General features: G+C 28.5%; 1 protein-coding gene across 4 annotated transcripts in view; it reads right to left on the bottom strand.

Annotated features, from left to right (window-relative positions):
* Nucleotides 1-26,934, bottom strand: part of LOC129966867 (cell death-inducing p53-target protein 1-like) — a 57,519-nt gene that overhangs the window by 5,563 nt on the left and 25,022 nt on the right. For 3 of the 4 annotated variants that reach the window (XM_056081468.1, XM_056081472.1, XM_056081469.1), the window contains exon 2: nt 636-786. In XM_056081468.1, coding sequence (XP_055937443.1) covers nt 636-786 — 151 coding nt within the window. Of the gene's footprint in view, nt 1-635; nt 787-10,699; nt 10,736-26,934 lie in introns of those variants that run through there. The other variant, XM_056081470.1, reaches the window with a different exon arrangement.

Below are 26,934 nucleotides of genomic sequence, written 5' to 3'. Positions count from 1 at the left end.
CACCTGTGTTTTCTTTCTTTTTCTAAAATTTCTAATACCGGTATTAAAACCGGTATCCCGGTATTGAGATCTAAAAAATACCGAATACCGGTATTATAATTTTGGTCCAGTATTGCAAACCCTAAGTACCACCAACTAGCGTAGATGCCGAAAGAGCGTTTTCGACAGCTGGTAATTTTTACACAAAATTACTTTTCAGGCTTAATGACAGTACAATTGAGGCATTACGTTTTTTTAGATCACATTTCAAAAATTTGTAATAGTACCAAAAACTGAATAGTGATATTTACACTTTTTTTGATTTAAATAAAAAAGATGTTTCTTTACTTTTTTGTGATTATATACGGTTATAATTTATAAGTTACAAATTATTTTTTGTGATATTTACACTCTCTAACAAAACTGGCAAATAAAAAAAAAGAAACACATGTGTTTTCTTTCTTTTTACAAAATTTCTAATACCGGTATTAAAACCGGTATCCCGGTATTAAGATTTAAAAAATACCGAATACCGGTATTGAAATTTTGGTCTGGTATTGCAATACCTAATTATAGGGTTTGCGATTTTAGTATATAATCAATATTTTGATTATAAAACTTGATAATATCTTATTTTAAGCAGGAATTTAACTTACCAAACAAAGATACTAAGGATGCATGTAATGTATGAACAAGCTGAGGTATGTCTGCTAGTTTCTGTAGTCACTTCCTTGCCACAGCTGGTGCATATTGTCACCACTGGATCAGGACCAAACAATGGATGTTGGACCACCGTTACTGGCCTCACTATGGACAAAAAGATAATGCAATTTTTTTAAAAAGAAGATATTCTTATAGATCTCGGTTTTATCATTTATTAAATCAATTAACAATAAAGTAGAAACATTATTTTCAGTATAGATGTCTATACAATTCTCAGAGCATTTCTTCAACAAGCATACAATTTAGCTGAGTAGTAGTACACAATCTATTTGTGTCGCAACAATATGTTGACATTTCTGGTAACTTGGTGACAGGATAGAGTAGTAAATGTTCGACTGTTTTTTGAAACATATGGAAACTTCTAGAAGATTCGATTCCTCATCTCGTCAGATTATTAAATGCAAGCAAATTTCCTTTATTTATTTTAGTGCTGACTGAGTTATTCAGTGAGATGAAGTCCAATAAGCTCGGTATCTGTGATTTTTGTATTATATTTTTCATTATCTATTGTAATAAAGTTTTGAAATGCATATATATATTGTTTCACACATTTTACAGCAAAAGATCATAAATTAAATGTGTGAAATAATACAATATCCAATTTAGAAAGATGTAGTTAGGATGCATACAAATTCAAAATTAACAAAATTATTATATAAAAGTATTCTAGATAAAGTTTGGATATTTTGCGTATTGCTAATGTTTCAGTTTTTTAGCTGCTCTCATTTACTTAAAAGGATACTTTTATAATGATACGCGCAAAATTTACAAATGTTTGAACTAGCATTTGCAATTATGTTATTTGCGGCACTATGTTTAAGAAATAATAGTTTGCAAGTACTCTACTGACGTATAAAATGTCGTTTGAATTTTTTGTGCGTCAGGATAAAATATCACTTACAATTACTGCGTCAAATAGTGAAACATGACTTGCAGGTACAATCAATCAAAAAAGTAGCCCATCATTGCTTGTAACTCAGTAATTAATTATCATACATTAAAACTGAAATATCCTGCCTTCCAAAAAGATTTATGTAATGTTTTAACAAGCAAAAGAAGTGAAGGCCGTCTCCATACAAACATTTTTACTAATTTATTTATTTTTTTCAAATTATCACATACAGATTAAAATCCAAATACAAGTTTTCAAGATTAAATTTGCTTTGCCGCGTAATATATTCCCATTTTCAAAAAGGATTTTGAATTATTAATAGCTGAAATTTATGCCACCTAATATGAATTGAAGTTCTTTTTTTTTTTTTTTTTTTTCTCTTGGTATAACTGGTCGATAACAATAACTCAGGCTTCACCTTAAACTGTTTCTTAACACAAATAAAAATAGTATGATTTTTTTCTAAATTGATGTTACATATTATATTTTTATTTAATTACCAAGCTTAAAAGTTATTAACAGGAATACATTAAAATTTTTGACAGTTACTCTAGAAGTAACAATGAATAAAATTTCAATCATTGAACTTAGTAATTTGGAAGATATAAAACGAAATTCTAATGCATGGTGAATACCATCAATTGTGACCTCGGGTTCTTATAGAAGAGATTCCTGTATTGGACGTAAATATTAGTTAAAAGAAAACCATCTCTAAAAGGAAACAGAAAAATGAAGTAGACACTTCGTCATTCTTTTAGAGTAAATAATATATATAAGAGAAAAATTGATTCAACAGATAGATTGGATTTCCTATTAATTCAACGAAATTGTTTTATTATGTAAGATAAGGATGGAAAATGACTAAGACTGCAATATGTTTTGGAAATATAAAATCCTTCATATATAAAATAATATAAAACTAATAATAAAATGATAACAATTTGTAATAAAATAATAACGAAATAAGGAAAAAATAGTTGTAAACGTATAATTACGTAAAAATATGAATGAATAAATTAAAATAATAAAAAGGGCTGGAATAGCCTGGTTGGTAGGGCTATCCCGGTGTTCCAACCCCGCCGGCCTGAAGACCCTTCGTGTTTGTGGCGGCTATCCCACGTAAAAAACTGTCGTGGTCACAAATTCCTCCACATCGAGAGTAATAACAATGGGGATAGTGGATCAGAGGTGGACGTTCTCTGATTCAGGTCTAAATTATATTATGGGGATGAGAATGAAATGCATGAATGAAGTCCGCCCCTTAAAAAGGGTTGTGACGTGTGTGTAGCTAAGTCATACTTTTGGCCCTAGATGGCGCTACTGAATAAACAAGAGACGCATCCTAGTCTTAAAATCATTGACTTCTAAAGTCAGCGGGCTTGTCTATGACAAGAACCATTAGAAACAGCAACATCAACAAAATAATAAGTCTATGAATGGTTAATTGTTACCAATAAATAGAGATTTATGGCTCTAAAGTGAATTTTTACATTTGTTATTCCTTCTCCAAAAATGCATGTAAATATAAAAGTCGCATCAAATGTTTACGCAATTGATATTAATTTTCGCTTGATGGAAAAAACATATAGCAACTTTTTATGAAAATAGTAGTATTCTAGAAATTTTCGAAAGGAAGTTTTTTTATAATGGTTATTATTATCTAATTACTATTTTTAGCTACGTTAAAGTTCCTTCCAATGATTTTTTTTTTTTGTATTTCACATTATCTATTTATACCTTTTAAGATATTCCATTTTTTTTTCAAAATAAAAAAAATTATATAAAAAAACGATAGAATGGAATGTTAAATCATGAAGATGCGAACTTCAAACAAGTATAATTAAAGTTTATTTATGAATAAGTAAATGAATATTTGAAATGAATTTTTGAAATGAATTTTAAAAAATTTCTATAATTTCTTTTCATAAGTGAACACAAAAATAGTAATATATAAATTTAGATTCATGCTTCAAAACATATTTTGAACTATTTTTCAGTGCACATTTTTAAAATCCAAAGTTACATCAGCTAAAAGTATCGCGTTGTTTGATGAAATTATGCTAAAAATGACATGAGGTACATATAATAAATGTAGAGAATGAATTATTCTTATAGCTTTTTCTTTTGATTTTCGCATTTCACTAATTTCCCATTGCTTTCCATTAAATTGTGTAATATTTCTCATTTGGCAGGTTTCTTATTATATTAGGTTCTTGCAAGTCATATCAAAAAGTTGTAAAAAAAAAAAAAAAATAGGAAAACGAAGGTTGCAACTGGATAATTTGAAAATCGTATAAAAATAAATAGGTTGATATCCCCTCACATATTTATGATTAACATGTTTTTTTTAACCTGTTCAAGAATGAGAATAAATATTCGGGATCACGCAATTCTCCCTTCATGGCTTGCGATATCACATACGAGAGGTTTTGCTGTTTCAACGGAAAGATATACAAGAAAACGTGAGCCGTGACAGATATATATGATATCGTGAGTTTGTCTCATGTGCAATATAGTGAGCCGTGAAGGGAGAATTGCATGATCATGATATTGAATCGATTTAAAGTAAAAATGTTTTTGAATAATTATAATATCAAAAGATACATCTTCCTAAATTTTGAAAAATCGTAGTTTGTGAGAAATAAGAAATCTTTAGTTATTACTTTTTGGATTGTAGAATACTTTAAATAAAACTTTTTTTGGAGTAAGTCAAATGTTCTTTTGCAGATACTATCAATTTTTTTACTTATTTTGTAAGAGGCTCAAGATGTCCCCTTTGTATTTATGATTTTAAAAATTTATGAAACAGCGCATTTAATGCTGAAATAGATCTTTTCTTTTAAGCAAGTTACACTATAAAATCAAATTTTCAATCCTGACGAACTCCAGATAACAAAAGATTTTTGAAATATACTCAAGATGATTAAGACAACAATTTTCAGATATCGATGAAAATTTCTGAAATTCGTTGATGATGAATAAAACTAATTTTTCAATAGTAAATAATTCAAAATTAATAATTTGAACGTTTAAACGTTTTAATAATTCATCAGGCAAAATTTCTTTGAAAAAATAATAAATTATATGCCATTATCAAAGCATATTACCATTTCTAATAAGTTAGTGATCTAAAAATAAAGAAACTAAAGAACTCTCTACTATTTCGTTCAAATTGTTTAACCAGTAAAGAGCAGATCAGTTGTTTTATTTAATTTAACAATTTGTATTTTCCTCTTTTCAGTTTTTGTCTAATAAAATTAAAATAAAATATCTGAGTAAAATTCAATATTTTTCTAGATTTTTCTCTGCTTTTGAAACGTAATAAATTCTTATACATTTTAAGTATTTTCTACTCTTTCTTCAATAATTACCAAGTTCCATTATGAAGGATCATAAATATGCTTTGTGGCTTGCAGATTATTCCCAAAGAATAACAAATTAAATGAACGTATTGTATACCTGATGTATATATTTATTTGTTGGTACAATAATTGCAAAAACCGAAGTTGAAAAATAAATGTCATCTTAGTACATCATTTTCTGCTATGTTAAGTGTAAAAGATAGGTAAAATAATATTAAGTATAAATAAATGGATCAGATGCAATTAAATATCAATGATGGCTAAAATACACATGATTAGATACTTACAGAAGCATTAAAATGGTATGATCTAAGTTAAAAAAATGAAAAATACTATTAATAATGACATTTTCCCTAAAAATTAATTAAATTATATAAAATATCAATTAGAATTTCATTCTTTGTTTTTAATTTACAAATAATACATAAAATTTATTCTCTATCTTTTTATACTCAAATATGTGGAAATTAATTTTATATAAAGGCACAGTATCTGGGAATATGGCTAATATTACTAAAAATGAACCAAGATTTCTATCAAATTAACTGCCTTTTTGTCATTATTATGCGTTGTCCTAGACAAAAGAGAAAAAATTAAATAATTGATCTTTAACGCATCCGTACCTCACTAAACATATCTAGAAGGCGACATAATCGGGTATGCAGTTTTTGCGATAAAAAAAGACGCTAAAACACACATTTTCTGATGTCATGGAAAGAATGTTCAGAAAACCCAAATGTTATTGATCAAAATATATGATAAATTGAACTAGCAACATCCGAAGAATATGATTGATATTTCAAAACTTCGACCAGTGTCGTAACATGAGGCCAGGAACTCCATGCAGTGTGACAGTTCACATTGTGTCCTCTTATCGGATAATCCGAATCCGACCATTTGCTTCAATATTCAGTTCAACCTTTTAGAAACTCAAAATATCTATTTATTGACCCCGTTCTGTTCCCACCAAACACAAAGCATATATTTGGTGTCTTGAATACTCGGATTTACCATTGATGATGATGGTTCGCCTGGCCAATACCATGAAGCTTTGAGATTTGGATGGCTGTGTATGCATTTCTTTGATCACCCGTTCTCATATCATGAGAAACATTTCCTTCCTTGTCACTGAGAACCAATGCACAGAATCATTTTTCATTTTTCAACATCCCTCGAATTTCGGCAACCAATTTCCTGACTTGCTAATCATTCCAATGGCCTATAAATGTCCCAAGATCGTTCATCAATCAATATTTAATTATTCTTCGAATTCTTTTTGTATTTGACTTCGGTTTTCATCAAATAAAATACCCATTTTCTCATCTTCAAACTTTTTTATTTGTTTGGAAGTTTCTTTTCTTCCGTGACAAAGTCCCACTTTATAGCGTAGAAATCAATATTTAATTGTCCACATTTATGACAGCTTTCATTGTCTTCCAACAAAACCTTTCTTTAAATAGAAGCAAAGAATTAAAACTTCCATAAAATGCGTTTGTTATAAAATTTAATTTATATTTAATATGCATCGAAATTCGATACAACCGGCGAAATGAATGAATTTTACACCTATAAAATATGATATACTGAAAACTAAATTCACATGATGATGCTTTGATTCGAAGCAAGAATATTATCCGCTGCAAAATAATACTAGCAAGGTCATCTATTGATATTCCGTTTCAATTAACGTACACTCCTAATATATGTATAGAATTAAATTGTTGATACAAATAAGATATTTAAGGTTTCAAAAAATAAATGTTTAAATACATATCGGACATAGAATATAGTTCATATTGTAAGTATTATACAAATAAAACAAAAAAATAAATTCAAATTCTGTTATTAGTTCATTATTTCTAAATATGCAAAGCCTTCTAAAAACTCTGAATATTAAAAAAATAAATAGTTAAAAAATGACTAAATGAATAAAAAAATTCTGAATTTATTATAAAAATCAATGTTATATGTAAAACAAGTTATATGTAACAATGTCTCCCACGTGTTACATGTAAAAGAAGAAGGCTTAGGGCCGGAAAAAAATGTCCTAATGCAATATTAAATGCACACCAATGAATCGAAAATTTAAATTTGAAATTGTAGAAAGATTGCTTCCATGGCATCGTTTCTAAGAATTTTTTCATAAAAATCGAGCATAATGCTCATATTTAATGAACGGTTTAGTCTGCTTTAGATTTCATTGAAATCTTGTAAAAATATATATTTGAAATGTATTGTTGGTAGAAATTGGAATAATATTCCTCAGATTGGTGGATATTTTTTATTTTACATTCATGAATAGGACTCTTTAAATTAAAATTTAACCTAGATTTTATCATTTTTTCCCAATGACTTTCAAATGTATTATTGTACTAATTGCATTTCACAACATTTAAAATTTGGAAAAGTATTCTTCTCTTGATTAAAATTTAATTACCGTAGCATTTTACCAAATTTTTGCAATCTTGTAAATATTATTTTTCATAAATTTATATGATTCATTTGAAAGTTGGATTGAAATTCAAAACCGCTTTCAATGTTTTATCAAATGCGAAATCTTGTGATTTATTTTCCATTGTTGAAAATCAAAAATAAATAAATGAATAAATAATACTTATTTGCTGAAGTTTGCTGAAAATAAATTTAAGATAAAGAAATTATAGTACTAGCGGTTAAAAATAGATTATTACGTACAATTAAAATTTAGATTGCGTGTTCTCTTACGCTTTATCTCAAGGTTCATTGACATAACAGTTGTAAGGCTTTTAAAGTACCACGACTGAAATGTTTAACATAATTTGATGCTCGGAAAATTGTTGTTGAGGAATTACGAAAATCAAATACAGCATAAAAGATTTGATGGAAATCCAACTTAAGCAACATTTCTGGAGCATCAAATGGTGACCAAAGACTTAAAACTTGTAAATCAAATTTATAATCAAAATCAACTAGTAATACCTAGTCTGGTCATAATAACCTGACTGTCTTTAAAATAGTATTTATCATAATAAATAATATATACCGGAGATTATCTGCAAATTACTATATGTGATGCTGATACTGCAAAAATCGTTCAATTTATATTACTGTAAAACCGTTGAACCGAAAGTCAATTAATTCAGAACATAGCTGCATCTAGAATCAAAGATAATCACAGATAAGAGGTTTTTCAAAATTTTAATTATATTTTTAACCTAAGTGCTATGAAATTAATAATCCATCTATACGATCACTCTCCTAGTATGATATGGTAAAGAAATCATTTTTATACCAATATTTCGGTGATTTTACACATTTTCAAATAATATTTTAAATATCTTTTAAAACAATATTTTTCCTTATTTCAGTTTGTACATTTATACATTTGCACGTTGTGAAATTATTGATTATATTATTTTGAGAGCATTTACTGTTTGTATAATTAAACGTAAATCTTTAAAGATAATTTAAAAGCAACCTAACAAAGCCTATAGTATTGCCATGCAGCGGCGTTTTGGACAAGAAACTGGAATCACCCTTAATTGCTTTTACGAAATATTTGAACTTACGAAAGTAATATATATATATATATATATATATATATATATATATATATATATATATATATATATATATTGCAAAAATTGCATTATTTTAAGAAATAGGAGATTATTACTTTCATTTTAAGTCGCTTTATCATTTTAATAAAATATAATTTCCAGTTCAGTAAGCTCTTCGAATTTTCATTCGGCACAAAGAATTTTCGACAAATCAATAATGTATTATGAATGCAAATGAACTTTCGTACAAGATACGAAGAAAATATTGTAATTCTTCGAAAATGACTAGCATTCGTTAGAAAGATCTCATTTGGTTAAATAATTTGAACTTTAAAATTTATAATTAAGTTTGATGAATAATTTCAAGAAATTATAAATTATTTTAACCAAATTTTAAATATAATTTGATCAAGATACTAATATTTATGGAATAATTTCTATAGAATTTGAGAACTAAATTTTCTCTCTGTATTTTTATATTCTATCAATTATGACGGTTTCATTAGATATAGAACTTTTAAAAATGATATTGATATTCTAATCATCAACCTTTTAAAATATTACTCAAAACTTAATATTTAATAAAAAATACGTTTGATAAATTAAATATTTTCTTATTTGCAATTGAAAATAACGAAACTTAACATTTTAAACACTACCGAAGTGATATCTCGTCTTTCAGATACTTCCAATTGTTTCTGTGTGCTAAATTGTTTCTCTTCTGTCAATTTAGATAGGTTGAACTTTCTAATACATATATAAAGATTTAGCCCACAGTCAATTTTTTTTCTCCAAATTTTAGCCCACAGAAACATGTAATTGAAAGTATCTGAAAGAAGAGATATCTCGTCGGTAGCGTTAAAAGTGTTAAACATTATATATTTACAGCTTTTAAAGTTTGCAAATATGAAAAAATATTTCCAATTTACTGTGACAACAATTTTGTTAAATAAAACATATAACCATTTTATTGAATTGTGGCAATTAAAATATTCGACTGAAACCTAAAAAATTGTTGGACTTACTATCCACATAATTTCCAGTTACATAAAAATCAAACAAATAAACTAATTATATAAAAACAGCACAACAAAATAAAAATTGGTTCAGAAATAATTTTGTTGAGAAAGAAAAATAACATACAAGAATTTCCATATGTAAAAGAATCGAAATATCTCAAATCATGCACTTAAAGTAAAATGGAATCAAACCAAAATTTATCACTAAATACTAAAAATATATTTTAATTAATGACTGCAGCGTCGAAAAAGGATGAAATTAATAAATAAAGAAATAATTTAGCCAAAATTAACACCGATTTAAAAATACATTAATTAAATACACATTTATATTTGAATATTTCTGCATTTTAAAAATAATTGTTAAACAATGCGTCATTTGCGAATTTTAAAAGCTGTTTTCTGATTAAATTTAAAATACATAGGAATAATTTTTCCATGAACTTAAATTGTAATATCTGTTTATAATGAATTTCGACATACAACCCTAAAATTTACAAAACTAAAGATTTGTGTATAACAATAATTGAGTTGCTAAAGGATTGTACATTTCCAAATGAATAATAATGTCGACTATTTTGATAAGTTGATTTGGGGCTTCAAAATCAATAATTCTAATGCGAAACAATCAAAATTCATTATATTCTAAAATTATAATATTTTAAGTACTTTATACTTGCTTCATATATTCATTAAACGCTTCATATTTGCATCACACATTCTAATTCTTTCTCAAAAATAACTTAAACTGTAAATAAATAATAAAAATGCTTTGATCCTGCAATTCAATATTAAATAAAAAATGGCAGCATAGATTTAAAAAAAAAGTCTATAACGTTTAAAAACCGAATTGTGATTAAGATTTCATTCTTCACAATTCTACTCTGAAAAGTGGCATAAACTGATAGCCTTAGATAGTTTAAAAAATGTTCCTTAATCTTATATGTTTATATTAAACGGAGTTTTTAAGCCTAAATAAAAGCTAAATATATAACATATGTAACGATTACTCACACCATTTCTGTGCTCAAAAAAGGCAGAAACTGATGGACAGATAATAAGGAAGATGAGTTTATTTTCTAGAATCAATAAGCTTTAAAAATTGTCAGTGTATATAAAACAAAATGCATACAGATTTAATTTGAAATCTATATACAGATAGAACATTTTAAAGGAATTTATTACCTGAAGTGTCCTGTTCCATGTCTGATGACAAACGTAACAAAGCAGACAAAAGGCATTTTACTGTGATATCCCCGTTTGCTTGATGATTAGGCTGTGGCGCCTGTTACTATAGCAACAGTTTTGCAGAAATGCGATTCAAACAACAAGCCTGTATGATTATGTCAATTTGTTTACGGAGATCAGATGTGTGTTACGTGTTTGTTTTTATTTTCACATTCGCTATTTACTTTGAATAAAACGATTGTCCGAAGCAGTTACATCTTTGTCCTAGCAGCAACTGAATTGATTTCTTTAAAATTTTACTATTAGAATGAAAGAATGAAGTGCAATGATTAAAAAGGTCAAAAAAGGTAAAGTTGTAAATAAAATAAAATATGAAAATGCATTTTTTCTCATTTAAATACACCGTTTTATCAGAAAATTACTATGATGGCAAAGAGAATACCGAAAGGACAAATAGCGTAAAGAAACGCAAACTGGTAATTATTATTTGAAACTCTGTCATTGATTTTGGTTATAATCATTAATCACAGAAATAATGGATTTTCAATATATTATAAACCAGAATATTCGTGTATTCCGTTTAAAAAAAAAATATCAGAAAATCACTACGATGGCAAAGATAATACCAGAAATTTAAATAACACAAAGTGACATAAACTGGTAATAATTATTTGAAATTCAATCATTAATTTGACCATAATCATTAATTATAGAAATTATGCATTCCCAGTCTTCCATAAACGGGAATATTCGTGTGTTACATTTCAAACAAAAATTTTATCACTGTCATGGAAAAGACAATACTAGAAGGATAAATGGCACTAGATGACACAAACTCGTTATTTACTCGTTATAACATTATTTGACAGTCAACCATTTATTTTGTTTGTAATAATTAATCCTAGAAATAGTATATTTCCAATCTTATATAAACGGGAATATTCGTCTGTTAAGTTTAAAAAAAAATCAGAAAATCACTATCATGGCCAAGAGAATTCCAGAAGAATAAATAACACAAAGTAACATAAACTGGTAGTTATTATTTGAAACGCAAACCTTAATTTGACCATAATCATTAATTATAGAAATCATGCATTCCCAGTCTTCCATAAACGAGAATATTCGTGTGTTACATTTCAAACAAAAATTTTATCACTATCATGGAAAAGACAATACTAGAAGGATAAATGGCACTAGATGACACAAACTCGTTATTTACTCGTTATAACATTATTTGAAACTCAACCATTGATTTTGTTTATAATAATTAATCCTAGAAATAGGTCATTTCCAATCTTATATAAAAGATATTATTCGTCTGTTACGTTTAAAAAAAATCAGAAAATCACTATCATGTCCAAGAGAATTCCAGAAGGATAAATAACACAAAGTAACATAAACTGGTAGTTATTATTTGAAACGCAAACATTAATTTTGGTTATAATTATTAATCATAAGAATAATGCATTTCATATCTTCTATAAATACATAATCCTATCGTGTTATCTAAATAAAGGGTTTTTAATAACAATGAAGGGAAACACTTTAATAAAATAAAGCATGAAACATAATTTTGCTAATTAAAAGTACACCATTTTAACAGATGCTTTCTAACATCGCAAAAGAGGATCATCAGTCCAAAGATGACATAACTTGATAATTATTGATTGCATTTTATTGACGGATATTAGTTACAACATGTAATAATTCCTAAAAGTGTGTTAGAATCCTCTACAAATTATAACCTTCATGCTTTTCTCTACTTGTGTAAGGAAAGCGTTCTTGATATCAATTAGGATTAAATGATGAATTAAATTAAAATATGCCAATTATAATTTTGCATGAAATTTCACGAACCTTAGACATTTTATCTACCCCTTCCATCACCAATTTTGAGACATAACAAAAGGGAAAAAACCCCAGTTTTCAATCTCAACAGCTGGACTGTCTCAAACACACTCACCAAACTGTCAGTTTTCTTTTCAATACGTTTTACCGCTTTACAATCATAGCTAACCAGTCTGAATGCCTTATCATTATTATGCAATTAAAATGTAAAATATTACTTCTTTTATTTCGATACGATATATTTTATTAAAATTCATCAACATGATTGCTTTAATGCTGTTATAGTCGCCGAATCTGGCTAGTATTAATAAGAGTAATTTTGCCAGGTTAGACAGTTTTAATGAACCATATCATAAGGCAACAAAGGTATGCTAAAATATATGAGTAATTATAATAACGACAGCTGCATTATACCATGACCAGGGAGAGCATTCTATTTGTAAGTAATATTTCAAAATGGAGAAAATTTAAGATTGGGGAAAACATTCCAGCAGCTATGATAGAGTGTTGTGTCAAAGTTTTATTTTGCTTTAAAATGATGAGGAAGGAGGTGGACGATCATTAATAACTAATTGAGAAATCATGAGTATTCATATAAACGAAATATTTCGCAAAGTCGGAAAAATTCCAGTTTTTAAGAAATTCTTAGAATTTTGTCAAAGTGTTTCTCCATAGAGAATGAACAGTGAAGCAGTGTATTTTCGATTTCTTTTTAAACTGCAGAAAATTAGTCGATATGGAGAGAGAGACCTTTTGTGATATATCGAGAAATCATGAGCTTTCATATGAAATGAAACTTTTAGGAGTCACTCTAAAAGGCGCCAGTAAGAAGCTGACAAACTCCGTCGCGGGATTTCCTTATAGAGAATATACAGTGATTTTTTCTTCATTTCTTTTGAAAGTACAGTGTGGTGGTGAACATGTGATTCTCCATGATATGTATAGATAGATGCTTTGAACATTTATATGAAAAAAAGATTATTGAAACTGTCTAAGAGGGTTTGGCTGGAGAACTTTGTCGATAGATTTTCCCATAGAAAATATATTATGAAGTTGTGTGCTTCGGATTTCCCCCAAAAAGAAAGTATGCGACCCTTAATAATATATCTAGAGGTCAGAAATTTCCATATGAAATCAAAACTGGCAAAATCGGACCAGTGGTGGGGAATGGGCGACTGACTGGTTCTTTGCTATTATAATTATTTCGAATATATAGATAGACGATTTCAATGGTATACTGAATTCTTTGCTCTAAATTCTATTATCAATAAAATTTAATAGATTGTGATTATTTTAAAGGGGTTAAAGTTATTTGAATATATTATGAGTATAGCATATTTACTATTAAATAATAAATGAATAAAAACTATTATTCTTAATTATGTGATTATTAGTAAGTATTAAAAAAACTTAAAAATGAATCAATGCTATACTTCTAATACAGTGAAGCCTATAACAAAATCATTTATATAATATCAAATGAAATAAATTTTAAACCTGCAGAAATAAGAAAAAAAAAAAAAAAACTAGATAAATATTTTTTAAATCTAAAAACTGTATAAACTTTTGAGATTCATTCCACATATTGCAGAAACAAATCCAGTCATGATTAATGATTTAGTCTCTACTATTAATTCAACGCTGCAACCATAAAAGCCAAATGATGTTTATGAAAATGAAATGCCGAGAGCCATCCATATGTTACAAATATTTGGACTGATATACTTCTAAAGGACAATAAAATGTTACAAACACCTAAGCGATGAAATTTAAACCTTCTGCTTTAGCTGGCACATATGTTCCAATGCGTGATTCACAGTATCTGGTAATGGGATTATCTATGGCGCGTAACAATAACTTTTGTGACCATGGCCAAGAAATTGCCTAGTAATTGTTATACGTGCTCTGTATTACAATTATAATAGCTACTGCACGCATAGGTATGTTATTTCCAAAAACAGAAAGGATGATATAGCGTATGAAGGTAGTTAGTTGTTTATGAGTCATTTATTTTTTGTCTCAGTAACGTAACTAGCACTGAAAAATTTATTACGAAAATGCATACCTTTCTAAATAGTAACTGATTTGTATGAAATATATATACATGTATCATTATTTTAAGCTCTGCTCATGAAAATTTAAACAAATTCCATCTCAATGAAATAATATAAATTAATTAAAATAATATTCATTATTAAAATGGATGTAAAATAGTGGAGAAATATTGAAATACTTTAAATCAGTTTACGGAAAAATGCTTTTCCTTTAACCAACATCAATATAAGGAAATTATTTATAAAATAAGGGTGCTTTGTGTTATTAGTATATAAAACTGATAAATTTATATTATTATATTAAAGATTATTTTAACATAAAGAAACATCCCTAAATTTTAATAATCAGAAGATTCATTCCAGAAATGACAGTACACTCATATTTTAATATCCACAGTAATATCAAAACTTTTGATTCTGAAACAATTTTTATAAACATACCACATATATAGGGAGATTTTCCAATTTCCTCCGTAGCTTGGTTTGATACCAGTATTCCAGTTTTTATATTAAATATCTGCGTCTTAAAGTATTTTACAGGTTTTGTAAGAATATAAAATGGTTTCTGGATTTAATTCTCAAAGAAAGTGCAAATTTCTGGCATTTAAATATTCGGAAAGCTATTGCATGTTTCAGCTTCATTTTCAAAATAATAAAGTAAAGAGCTAGTCTCAAAGCTTATATCACTGGTTTTGATTTTGAAAATATTTATTTCATATCAAGGATTATTACCCTTACAAATGCCATCCCTGGCAGTCTCTCTCCCGGTATTCACATCTTTTTTTAGAGATAGAGAATTTTCAGAAATAATATTGCATTGCATATTCCTCTTTCTAAAAATAACCACTGCAGAGTCCCCCAGTTTCAATCACTGCATAAATTTTGGTAATTTTTATTTCATTTGAAAATTCAAGGCATCTACATGTATCATCTATTATCACCTGCTACCCATTCTCCTTCCATTTCCGAAACATACAGTGGCTCCCAAAATTGAGTATACACTATACTCTTTCTTCTTTAATTTTATTCTTTTTGATCTTAATATTCCTATTTATGGCTAATATTTATAAGAACGACAAAATATACATTAACAAAAGTATCAGGATAAAAATCAAAACGGAGAAGTCAATAATATTTTTTTACAGTAATTTTTATGTCAAAGTTACAAATTCCAAAGTCACAAAATTGAGTATACACCTAATAAAATATGCGACTTGGCTACTATTATTTATTTTCAAATGAATAAGTAAAACAATTTTGTTACTTTAATTGGCAATCATTGATTTCCAAGCGAAAAAAATTGTTTTGGTTATCATAATTAGCTCCACAAATGAAACAAATGTTGAAATTTGGAAACTTGTTTTTCGATTGTCTGAAGATGGTAAATCTCTACGAGAAATTGCAAGGGAAATTCAACGCAGTCACGGATGAGTTCAAAAAATTACCCAGAAGTATAAAATGTATAGCCAAACTGTTAATACACCTGGAAGAGGAAGAAAAGAAATCCTCAGTGTCACGACCAAGAGAAGAGTTATTCGAGAGGTAGCAAACAATCCTAAGGTGAATGCTACAAAAATTGCTACATTTAATTCAAGAACAATTGGAAAGTGTGTTTCTGCAGAAGCAATTCGAAGAGTAATCTGAAAAGCAAATTATAATGGTCTCTTAGCCAGAACAAAATCATTCATTTCCAAAGTAAATGGAGAGAAAGGAATTTCATTTACTGAAAGTCATATTTCGAAATCTCCGGAATTCTGGAATCAAGTAATATTCAGTGACGAAGTAAGTTCAATGTTTGTGGTAGCGATGGTCGATGTTATGTTATGAGAAAGCCCAATTCTGAACTTCTTTCTAAAAAAACACCAATGCTTCTGTCAAGCATGGAGGTGGTTCACTTCTTGTATGGGGCTGTGTGTCAGCAAAAGGAGTGGGAAATTTAGTTTAATTGATGGAATCATGGACAAAATCAAATATTTGTATATATTGAAGAACAATTTTAAAAAAAGTGCCAGGAATTTGGGTTTAGGGTCAAGTATTCTGTTTCAATAAGATAATGGCCCGAAGCATACAGCCAAAATAGTTAAGTTATGATTGTTGTATAATTGTAAATTGCAATTGCACACCTCTCATAAATCTCCAGATCTCAATGTGATTGAAAATCTGTGGCACAATTAGGAAAATCAGTTCAAAAACACAATATTAGGGGCAAGGAACATATAAAAAGAGTATTACAAGAAGAATGGTCGAAAATATCCGGCGAAACAACTCAAATTCTTGTCAACTCAATGCCACACCGATTACAAGCTTTTCTAAATGGAAAAGGATATGCAACAAAGTATTAATTTAGCTTTCTCTCTTTTTCTTTACATATTTTGCTAGATGTATACTCAATTTTGTGACTTTGGAATTTTTAACTTTGACATAAAAATTACTGTAATAAAAATATTATTGATTCCACCGTTTTGTTTTTTAGCCTAATATTTTTGCTAATGTATATTTTGTCGTTCTTATAAATATTAGCCATAAATAGGAATGTTAAGATCAAAAAGAATAAAATTAAAGAAGAAAGAGTATAATGTATACTTAATTTTGGGAGCCACTGTATATCGAATTGAAACCTTTGCACAGCTACCAACCTGAGCAATGAAATAGTTCCACCAATTCTATTGGCTAATTAATTACGTCGCTTTGTTAATATATATGGCTAATTAGAATGATGTATGTTTATTGTGCAAGTAAATTTTATAATTATGCTTTCATTTGGTGAGGTCAGATATAATTTATCAAAGTTGGTGGAATTTTATCATATCATATAATATATAATTAATATTTAATTGACTAGCCAATTAAATATTTAAAGAAAAACTTTTTAATCCTTATTTTGCACTGAAGTTACTCCGAAGTATTATTTTATAATTGTTTACTGAGTACAGATTGCAAGCACTTCACAAAATGAATGTTTATATCCTCGCAGAAAAATATTGTAATAATTATTAATAGATTAAAGATAAGTTTAGATTATTTTCCTTTGTGGTCCTTCAAAAATTGCTTAGATTAGATCAAAAACAATTGTTTAAATTGACTGTGTAAATCAACTTAAAATAAATAAAACTAAAAAAGCAATTAAAATCAATTGAAGTCCTTATCAATTGAACACGCCAAAGCAAAGCAAAATAAAACCACTAAGAAATTGTTAAAAATTCAAATGTTAATTTAAAACTACGTTATTTTGTGTAATTAATGAGGAAACGAAGGGGGAAAAATTACAAACAGCAGATTGCGTTAAGTATTCTACTTGAGTTCTTTAATTATGTGCTGATGCGAATTTTAGAATTAAAAGAAATTAATTTGAACTCTCTCGAAAATGTTGATGTTCAGCTTTGAGAACCCTGTTTAAATAATAAGGCAGATGACACAAATTCGTAATCCATTTTTTTAACGTTAAAAAACATTTCTATGCTTAACACTTCATTATGCTTAATCCCACATTCTTTTAATTGTTGAGTTGAAAAATTTGTTGAAATTCATAGCAGAATTTTCAACACAATCTGTAGAAGACTTGATAAATTATATCTATATTTATTAATAAGGATTAACTGTTGTATATTAATTATTTGATGTTTTTTTCTTTACTTTTAATTTTCTTGTATACAAAATATAGAAAACGTATAGTATTTATTAAAAAAAAATCGAATTCGAGATTTTGACCAATATATGCGTTTCAGACTTCCCGGAGTCAGTAAAGCACATTTTTGCCATGGCACAAAATACTTTCTTTGCTGTCATTTAGTATAGAAAAATTAAAACAAAATTTGTTGCTTTCGATAAAATTTTGAATTAAATCTTTTTAGAGGAAGTTTGTCTGTCTAATTGTTTGAATCAAGTTAATTCGATAAATACAAAACGTAAAGAGCTAAGTCGATAAAATTAGTATCCTGGTTTAATGTTGAAATATAGATACTTTTCAAATTTTCAATTAAATCTATCAAACAGTTGACTGTCTGTCAGTCTGTTCTTTTACTTGCATGAAAACACATTAGTTCATAGATGCAATGACTTTAAACCAATGAAATTAGGCATGCAATCTTATATCAAATTCTGGTGTCAATCAGCCAGCAAAAGGCCTCCAAAATATGTATTTTCCCGATAGACTAAGGCGAAATGCTAAATTCACCCCAATTATCTGTATATTGTAACTATTTTTTCCTAATGATATGCAAAGTATTTGCGATCTAACCCCAGGTTCCAATTTTATGCGAAGAAAGAGGAATAAGAGTTTTATAAGAAAATACGCTAGAAAGTTAAGAGGAAATACCTTCCTTTGATTATTATTTTGTGTATGGAATTTTGAAATCGATTTTAAACTAACTCCTGAATGACCTAATGGCTTTGAGGAGCGCCATCTGTCGGTAATGGAAGATTTCAATTGATTACAATATTCGTACCATACAGATAAACAAAGAGATAGACAAGAAAGCGAGATAATATCACATTATCGTACAGTTCTGAACTAGGTTTCAAGTTTCAAATATCTAGCCCATTAAGAGATTGGTTTGAAATCGATTGCAAAATTTGAATTGGACCGGCAGATAGAATAGAAGCGGAGTTAATCAAGACGTATTTATTAACAAACGAGCACACATTCTCTAGCAAAGCATAGCTTCAATATATTTTATAGAGATTTTCCTATCAGATTTATAGCTTCTAATATCAAACTAAAACCCCTCATCAAGTCCTCATGCATACTTAACCCAGCAAAGGATCTAAATTAACCGCATGTTTGTATGATTCGAAAATTACAATAAATATTTAACCACTCGTTTTCAAAATTGCTCTTTTGATCCTGAGTATGCATTTTTAAGCATCTGCATAATGCAGCTCCAAATGCTGCACAATAGAAGGGTCCAGCAGACTCATGCACATTCAAAAAATATCATTTCTAATTCATTATTGTCTAGCAGAAGCGTGAAAGCCAGGAGAAAGAAAGTGACCCATTCAATCAACGATGCGTACCGAGGGAAATTATGGTCACTAGGTTTGTTTTTAACGATGGGCGTGGCAGGAGAGGCACGTGTAGGATATAAGTCACGTTATACATTTTGTCTAACATCAGCTTATTTCGAGAGAGAGCATTACTACTGCGGTAGGTTGAATAGAGAGATCTGCATACTCGGCATAATATGTTTGAGTTTTTACATAGCAAATAGTAGTAGTTTTCCAATTCAACGCACCTCAACGATATGAATAAGTTATACATGAATCGATTGCCATTTGCAGTAATTGTAATTAATGTTTAATAGAGGAGTTGGCAAAAATGAGTTTTCACGCCGTTTCCATAATGAGAATGAAAGGATACTGCTTAATTTTGAAACGATGGCCATGTAGGTACTTCTGAATCAAATATATCAGCAGTAGTTAATATGTATCCCTGTTTCTATGTCTCCATGTTAACTGTCTCACATATTTCCTGGTAAATTTATGCCTTCTTCACACAGATATTCTGGATATATAGCAAGACCTTAAATGCCATGAATGCTAATTATTTTTTTAAATTTCAGTATTGTGAACATGAACGATAACGTTTTGTGATATAGTAAAGGAAACCAGCGATGCTTTTTGGATGATTTTCCAATTGATTAAAGCCACATTTTGACGCTGAACTATAATTTTAGAAATAAGATCACATGCTAAATTTCATTTCTTTAAACCATTGTATTTGCATATAATAGACGGATAGTCAATACCAAGGGGGGATTTTGTTGAAAATTTCAATCAACTCTACACTTTAGATGCTAAAATTGTGTATCAAATTTTATTCTTCCAGCTCTTTGCTCTATATAGATATCGAGTTCATTTGCAACTCAGATAAACAAATAGATAGATTTCCTGTGAAGGAATTTCATTCAAAGTTTGATAAAAATTTATAAATTTGGTATAAAGAGAACATATCGAATTCTATTCGTTAAGTTCGAACTATGTTTCAGCATTCGCATTCACAATCAGATTCACATTCAGCCAAAATTCTCAAAAAATGTTTTTCAAACTCAAAAATGTCAAAAATGAGAAAAGTTTTGAAAATATTGAGAATAAATTCAACAATACTTTCTCTTTGTGCACTTATTATACGAGGAAAAATGTCTGAAGTGTAATAGAATCTTGATTTACCGGTTTGCTATCAAACTATCAACATACCGAGGCATTAGTTATAAGAACCGTTAATAATTTAATTTTGGTCATTTTTATTTTTTCAATAAAGTTAGCAAAATTTTTAGAAAGACTGTCCAAGTTATAATTAAATCCTATTTTCATATCATGAAAGTGTGAAATAACCATAACGACCCAGCCTATCCGGATGGGTGTAAAATCCTTCAACGCGAAGACTTATAAAATTATTATTGAAAGATGATACATTGCCCAATAAGTTTTTAAACAACAAAAATAAATAAATTAATTAATTAATTCCTTTTTAACCGTTTTGAATAATGATAGAAGGGATATCCATGCATATTTTCTGGAAAAAAAATTTACTGTAAATACGTGGAAAAGTAGAAAGAATATTCTTCTTGGACACTGCAAAAGATATAGATAAGATAAAAAGAAAACAATGAAAATGGAAAATTAATGTTTCCTCATATCAAATCTGAACAATGTTTCCAAGGTGTACAAAAATTTTATCGTCAATAAATTGTCCCGTTCTAGAGCCATGTCTTGACTATGCAGCGTCAAATAAAATGTAAAATTATATCTTCGTAAAACAATAAAAAATTATGTCCAATAAAAATCATTTCTAAAATTTTAATACAAATTTTTTCTTATGAATTTATAATTTAAGTTAAACAGGTTTAGATAGCCATGCAGAAAAAAGTTGCAGTGATTTAATTTGAATTCTCAACTAACTGAATTTTAGACTATTCAGTACAATTATGGATCAAATAGAATAAATCTATTATTTGCTTGTATGTTTAAAAGTTATAATCATATTTTTATATAAGTATACTTTTAAAAACAAATTTAATGGAAAATCAAGATTTTTTTTATTTATTCTATTTTAGAACATTTTATGATATTTAATCAAATTAAATTTTCATAAGCCGAAAGAAAATGAGAGAAAAAGTTAAAAAATATATTTTTGATTAAAAGTTTGTATATAAAAGTAAAAAGTAAAAGGGGTAGCAAAAATAATAATTAGGAAGATTGTAACTTATTTATATTTAAATACATTTTTACTTTACTAGAAGTTTTCTACAGAATAATTTGCACATTGTAATGTTTTCAATCATTTTTTAAACCATTTTCCAATACTCTTCAGTATGTTTATTATTTTAACAATTTTTGATTTTTAATATAATACATAATTCACTTATGTAAATATAACGCAAAAGTAAATAATTTATACGTTTTTCATTTAGTTTCACACAATTGTTTTCTGTTTCATTTATACGGAATTAAACAAATTAAAATAAATAAATTCACCGATAATTATAATATTATATATTTACTACAAAAGTATGATTTTACAAAATTTCAAAACTTTACAAAAATGCAAAATTAATTAAAAATTTCCATTATTGTACTCATGAAAGCGTCCAAATAAAAGCACATGAAAACTGTTTTAAATGGAAAAATTTGCATTTTTGAGTCAAAAAGATACTAGAATATATAGTTTTTTGATATTTCGTTATCCCTTATCATGGGAAATGTATTGATATAACTCAGTTCTGAGTGAAAAAGATAAATATATTTATAAAAATAAATATATAAGAGTGGGCGGAAGCCGAGTTGTCATTCGTCTTGCGAATCGGATGGAAAAATGGGGAGTATTTTCATAAAAACCAGCCTGTCAAACATGTTGGCCAAGCCCAGCTGACGAACTGCGAAATGCTATGGATGAATGGTAATGGTATGTGAGTCATAAGGATTTCGACATTTTCCATCGTTGCTACTCAAGATATATGATCCATAGATTGTATTTTAAGATATAAATGGAGGAAAAGTAAGTTGAATATAAATTGTAGCGTTTGTACTTCTTATATGGCCAGTTTTGGTATTGGTGTTAATTTTTAAATAAATATTTCAAACTTAAGAAAAGAAAAATAAGAATATAAATATTTTACAAATACACTTTTAGACGTGTTCTAAAATTTAGAATACAATTGTTGATTAAACATATAATAGTGAAAAAGAAAAAGTAAATTCTTTAGAAGTGAATGCACACACCAAATAGGAATTTATTTATTTGTTTTTATTGTATTTCAATTTTTGATTTATGATTAAAAATGATCTTTTTTATATTTATGGCGGTTTATTTCTTTATAATATTGCTTTTAACACCAAATACATTTATTATTTCGTCTTAAGGCCTACATTTTGATAAAATTTGTTATTTTATTTTTTAGAATGATAGAGAAGCATATTTTTAAAATAAGTACTGTTTTCTATTTTTCTATTTCTATTTTTTTTTCTATTTCTTAAAAGTTGTTTCCAGGTTTCTTAAATGCATTTCTCAATACATTATTATAAATTTTATTGCTTTCAGAAATTATTTTTTTCATGTTAATCACCAGATGGCGCAACCTCATATGAAATCAAATTTTCAATAAAACTATTTGATTTACTAATAATTAAGTTCCTGAAAGTACTTAACTAATATATTATGAATAGAGTATCTCCGAAAATTTTAGAATTCTTATAAATCAGGAAATGAGTGAACAATCAATTACAAAACTCCAAATTTACTGATAAAAAACAAGAAATATTAAATAGAAGTAAGTAAAAATGTATTACTATAATGAGGAAAGAGATATGTAATTAATCAAAGTGTTTTTTATCATATTAATGCTTTTGTAAATTTAATTTTACAGTATCACATATACACATATTACGCCTGATTATCTGTATTATTCTCATCATTTATTTTAGCTGATAATAAATTCTGATCAATAGTAAGCCAGCCATCTAACTCTCCGACTCGCCATGAAGGCACACGTATTTAAACCATAAAAACTCAATGACCGGACCGCCGCAACAGCAACATTGGCGGGAACTGTGGTTGAGTCCTAAGGGCCGTCACCGGCCACGGTACAACCCTCCCCGAAGGAAGTACGTCCCTTCATCGATGGGAGGAGTCAGATCCCCCACCTTTTAGTTTACCCTCCAGTGTGGCGAGATCCAACCACCATGCCGGAAACATCTCATCCTCATTTTGAGGTACACCCCCGGGGGTCTCTGATCTATAGTAAAAGAGCATTAAATCTTTTGTAAAACAACACTTTTATTAATCAGTTGCATTATATACTCTGATTCAGGTCAGTTTTTCTTTTTTACACAATTATCTTATAATGATCAATATTCTTTTACCATCAATCCAGAAACATTTTGACAAGCCTTTTAACTTTCTAATCGATTTAACCTGAAAAAGATTCGATAAATTTATTTTAGACATACAAAAATATGGTATATAGTCTAATGCCGTATAGCAACTATTTAATATTGTGCTAATAACCCTTAACAAACAGAGCGAAACCTCCAAAATCAAACTGAATCGACAGAAAAATTCTTTAATATATATCTGTCAAAATACAAACTAAATTTTGAACTAAGCAATACAAATCAAAACAAAGATAAAAATGCTAGATAATATTCAATATTTTAAAGTATATAATGAAAATGTCAATTAAAGGATAACAATTTTGAAAAACTAATTTAAAGAATATGTCGTTCATTCAAGCATCTTAAATAAGCAGCGCATCATAAGTAGAACAAAACGGTGTCTGCAGACAAAATGGTTTAAATGGGTTTCCTACATTATTCAAGAAGATTCGTTAACGACCTCTGTTCGAAAGACACAAATGCCATCAACCGAATTATTGTTGCGGACAAAGTACAATGAAAAGCAAAAGGGTAGGGCGCCCGCTTTTCAGAAAGCAAGCATACCTCATTACTCATGTTTAATAGCGTGAGCATGGAAACTTTTTATTTGTCTGCATGATGCAACAAATGTTGTTGTGAAAGCATAATTGGATAACATTACAATATCATAAAATTCTTGAATAATGCAAAATAGAAATAAAATTGGCAGTTTTTTTAAAAAAAATAAAATATTAATGAAGTTTATAATTGTTAGTAATATAAAAATGTTCAATGAAAATACTTCGTAAATCTTGCTAATAATGATAGAATACTTGCGTCTGGCTGTTGGCGTTTTATGGGATATTTTTCCAAGAACAATACAATAAGCAAATTATAAAATTTATTTTCAACTAATACAGAACAATGATGCAAATTTGATTACTAGAGAGAAAAAAGTTAATTTTTAAAATTTACATTAATAATATTGTAAAAAAATGTATGATCGATCGTGATTTATTTATAGATTACCTTTTCAAAACTATATTCATTACAAATGAAAAACATTGTAGCAATCATAGACAATTAATTTTTACACAAACATAATGCCAAAATGTGTTTTTCGTACGAAACATGGAGATACGTCAAAATATCGAATTCGAATTTTTTAATGATTAAAATACTTTCTCTTTATATATTTCATATTCAAGGAAGTAAAATTGATCGAATTTTTATTTTTTCCTTCGAAGTAAATTTTTATCTCAAAATAGCTTTACATCACTTTAATAAATAAGTACTTTAGTGATATTAAATTTTTTTTTTCATTTTTTTTTAAAATCATATTTTGTCACTTGTTTTTTTCCCAAGTGTACCAAATAAAAATATTTTTGATATCAAAATTACAGCGCATTTAAGTGTTGCAACGATATTGAATAGAGTTTTTTGTGTGCACGCGATCTTTGTGGATAAAAGAAACTACACAATTAATATTTTTTCTCATGTTTGAATTTTTTCCCTATGCGTAATCTAAATAAGAATATAAGATAAGTCAACCATCTAACTCTCCGACCCGCCCTAAGGCACACGGATTTAAACCATAAAACTGAATGATTGGACCGCCGCAACAGCAATTGGCGGGAACTGTGGTTGAGTCCTAAGGGCCGTCACCGGCCACGGTACAACCCTCCCCGAAGGAAGTACGTCCCGTCATCGATGGGAGGAGCCAGATCCCCCACCTATTTGTGTACCCTCCAGGGTGGCGAGATCCAACCACCATGCCGGAAGCATCTCATCCTCATTTCGAGGTGCCCCCCCCGATAAGAAATAACAAAGGTTTTGTTCACAATATCTTTGTTATTTCTTATCTTCACGTCTTTTTAACGTTTTTTTTTAAATCTGCATTATCAGCAAAAAACAAACAAACGGCATTTTAGTTTTATGTCTGTTGTGAAGTAAGCTAAGGAACACCTGAAATAGGTGTGGTCTTGCAAGCTCCTGGAATTGCGAAGAAAAATATTCTTTGGAATAAAGATAGTTTTCTTGCTAGCCTAACCGTGGGATAGAGGCACCGCACTCCTGTTCCATGTGCAAGCATCCTTTAAATGACTGTTATGTAAAAGGTTTTTCTGTATCAATATTTCATTCCACAGGACTTGACAGCTACTTTGATAAAATCGAATTGTTGCTATTGCACTTTCATTATTAAATGTTTGAGGTGAATGTTTCAGTTCAACTTTTCATCGATATAGACACCTAGGTATTTAATGGCATGTATCTGCTTTATTCTATCTTCCTGCCAAAATATTCTGAGTTCTATAGTCTATTTGCTAAAGGATATAAAGCTGTATTTTCTCATCGAGATATCTGATTTATTTATGTGAGAACAAGATATGATTTTTCTGTTTATTATTGATATTCTGCCATAGATTTTCATTTGTTTTGGCTTTAATGAACATAATAAAATCGTCTGAAAATGCTTGGATAGTTTTGAGGCCAGACCGGATTTTATTTAGCAAATCCATGGCCAACAAGGTCCATAGAACTGGACCACTGCACTATCCTTGCAGGTAGCCTTTTCTCTATTCTCTTATCGTCCAGCTTTCTTGTCTGCTTAAGATTAACTTTCTGGTATGTTTCAGGTTTTTGAAAATGATTCTTATATGTTTTGGACACTTGTATTTATCTAGATATGTAACTATTGAATGAATGTTGCACTTTATTAAGTATCTTCTTTATGGCAACTGAAAGCCATAAAGGAGGCCATATATTTGTGCAAAAGTTTGGAACTTTTGATTATGGTGCTGTCTGTGCAGAGTAAGCGCACACATACACATATATAGGGGCATATCAGCGCATACCCCTGCTTATTTATTACTAGTAAGGATAAAAGGTTGATTATGAAGAGCATTTAAATTTACTTCAAAAAATATGATTTTCCCCTTTACCAGTAAATGAACATTATAATATTTGATTTCTTCAATAAAT

This window comes from Argiope bruennichi, chromosome 4 (genome assembly GCF_947563725.1).
Source record: "Argiope bruennichi chromosome 4, qqArgBrue1.1, whole genome shotgun sequence".
NCBI lineage: Eukaryota > Metazoa > Arthropoda > Arachnida > Araneae > Araneidae > Argiope > Argiope bruennichi.
This window is presented reverse-complemented; position numbering and strand designations above follow the sequence as displayed.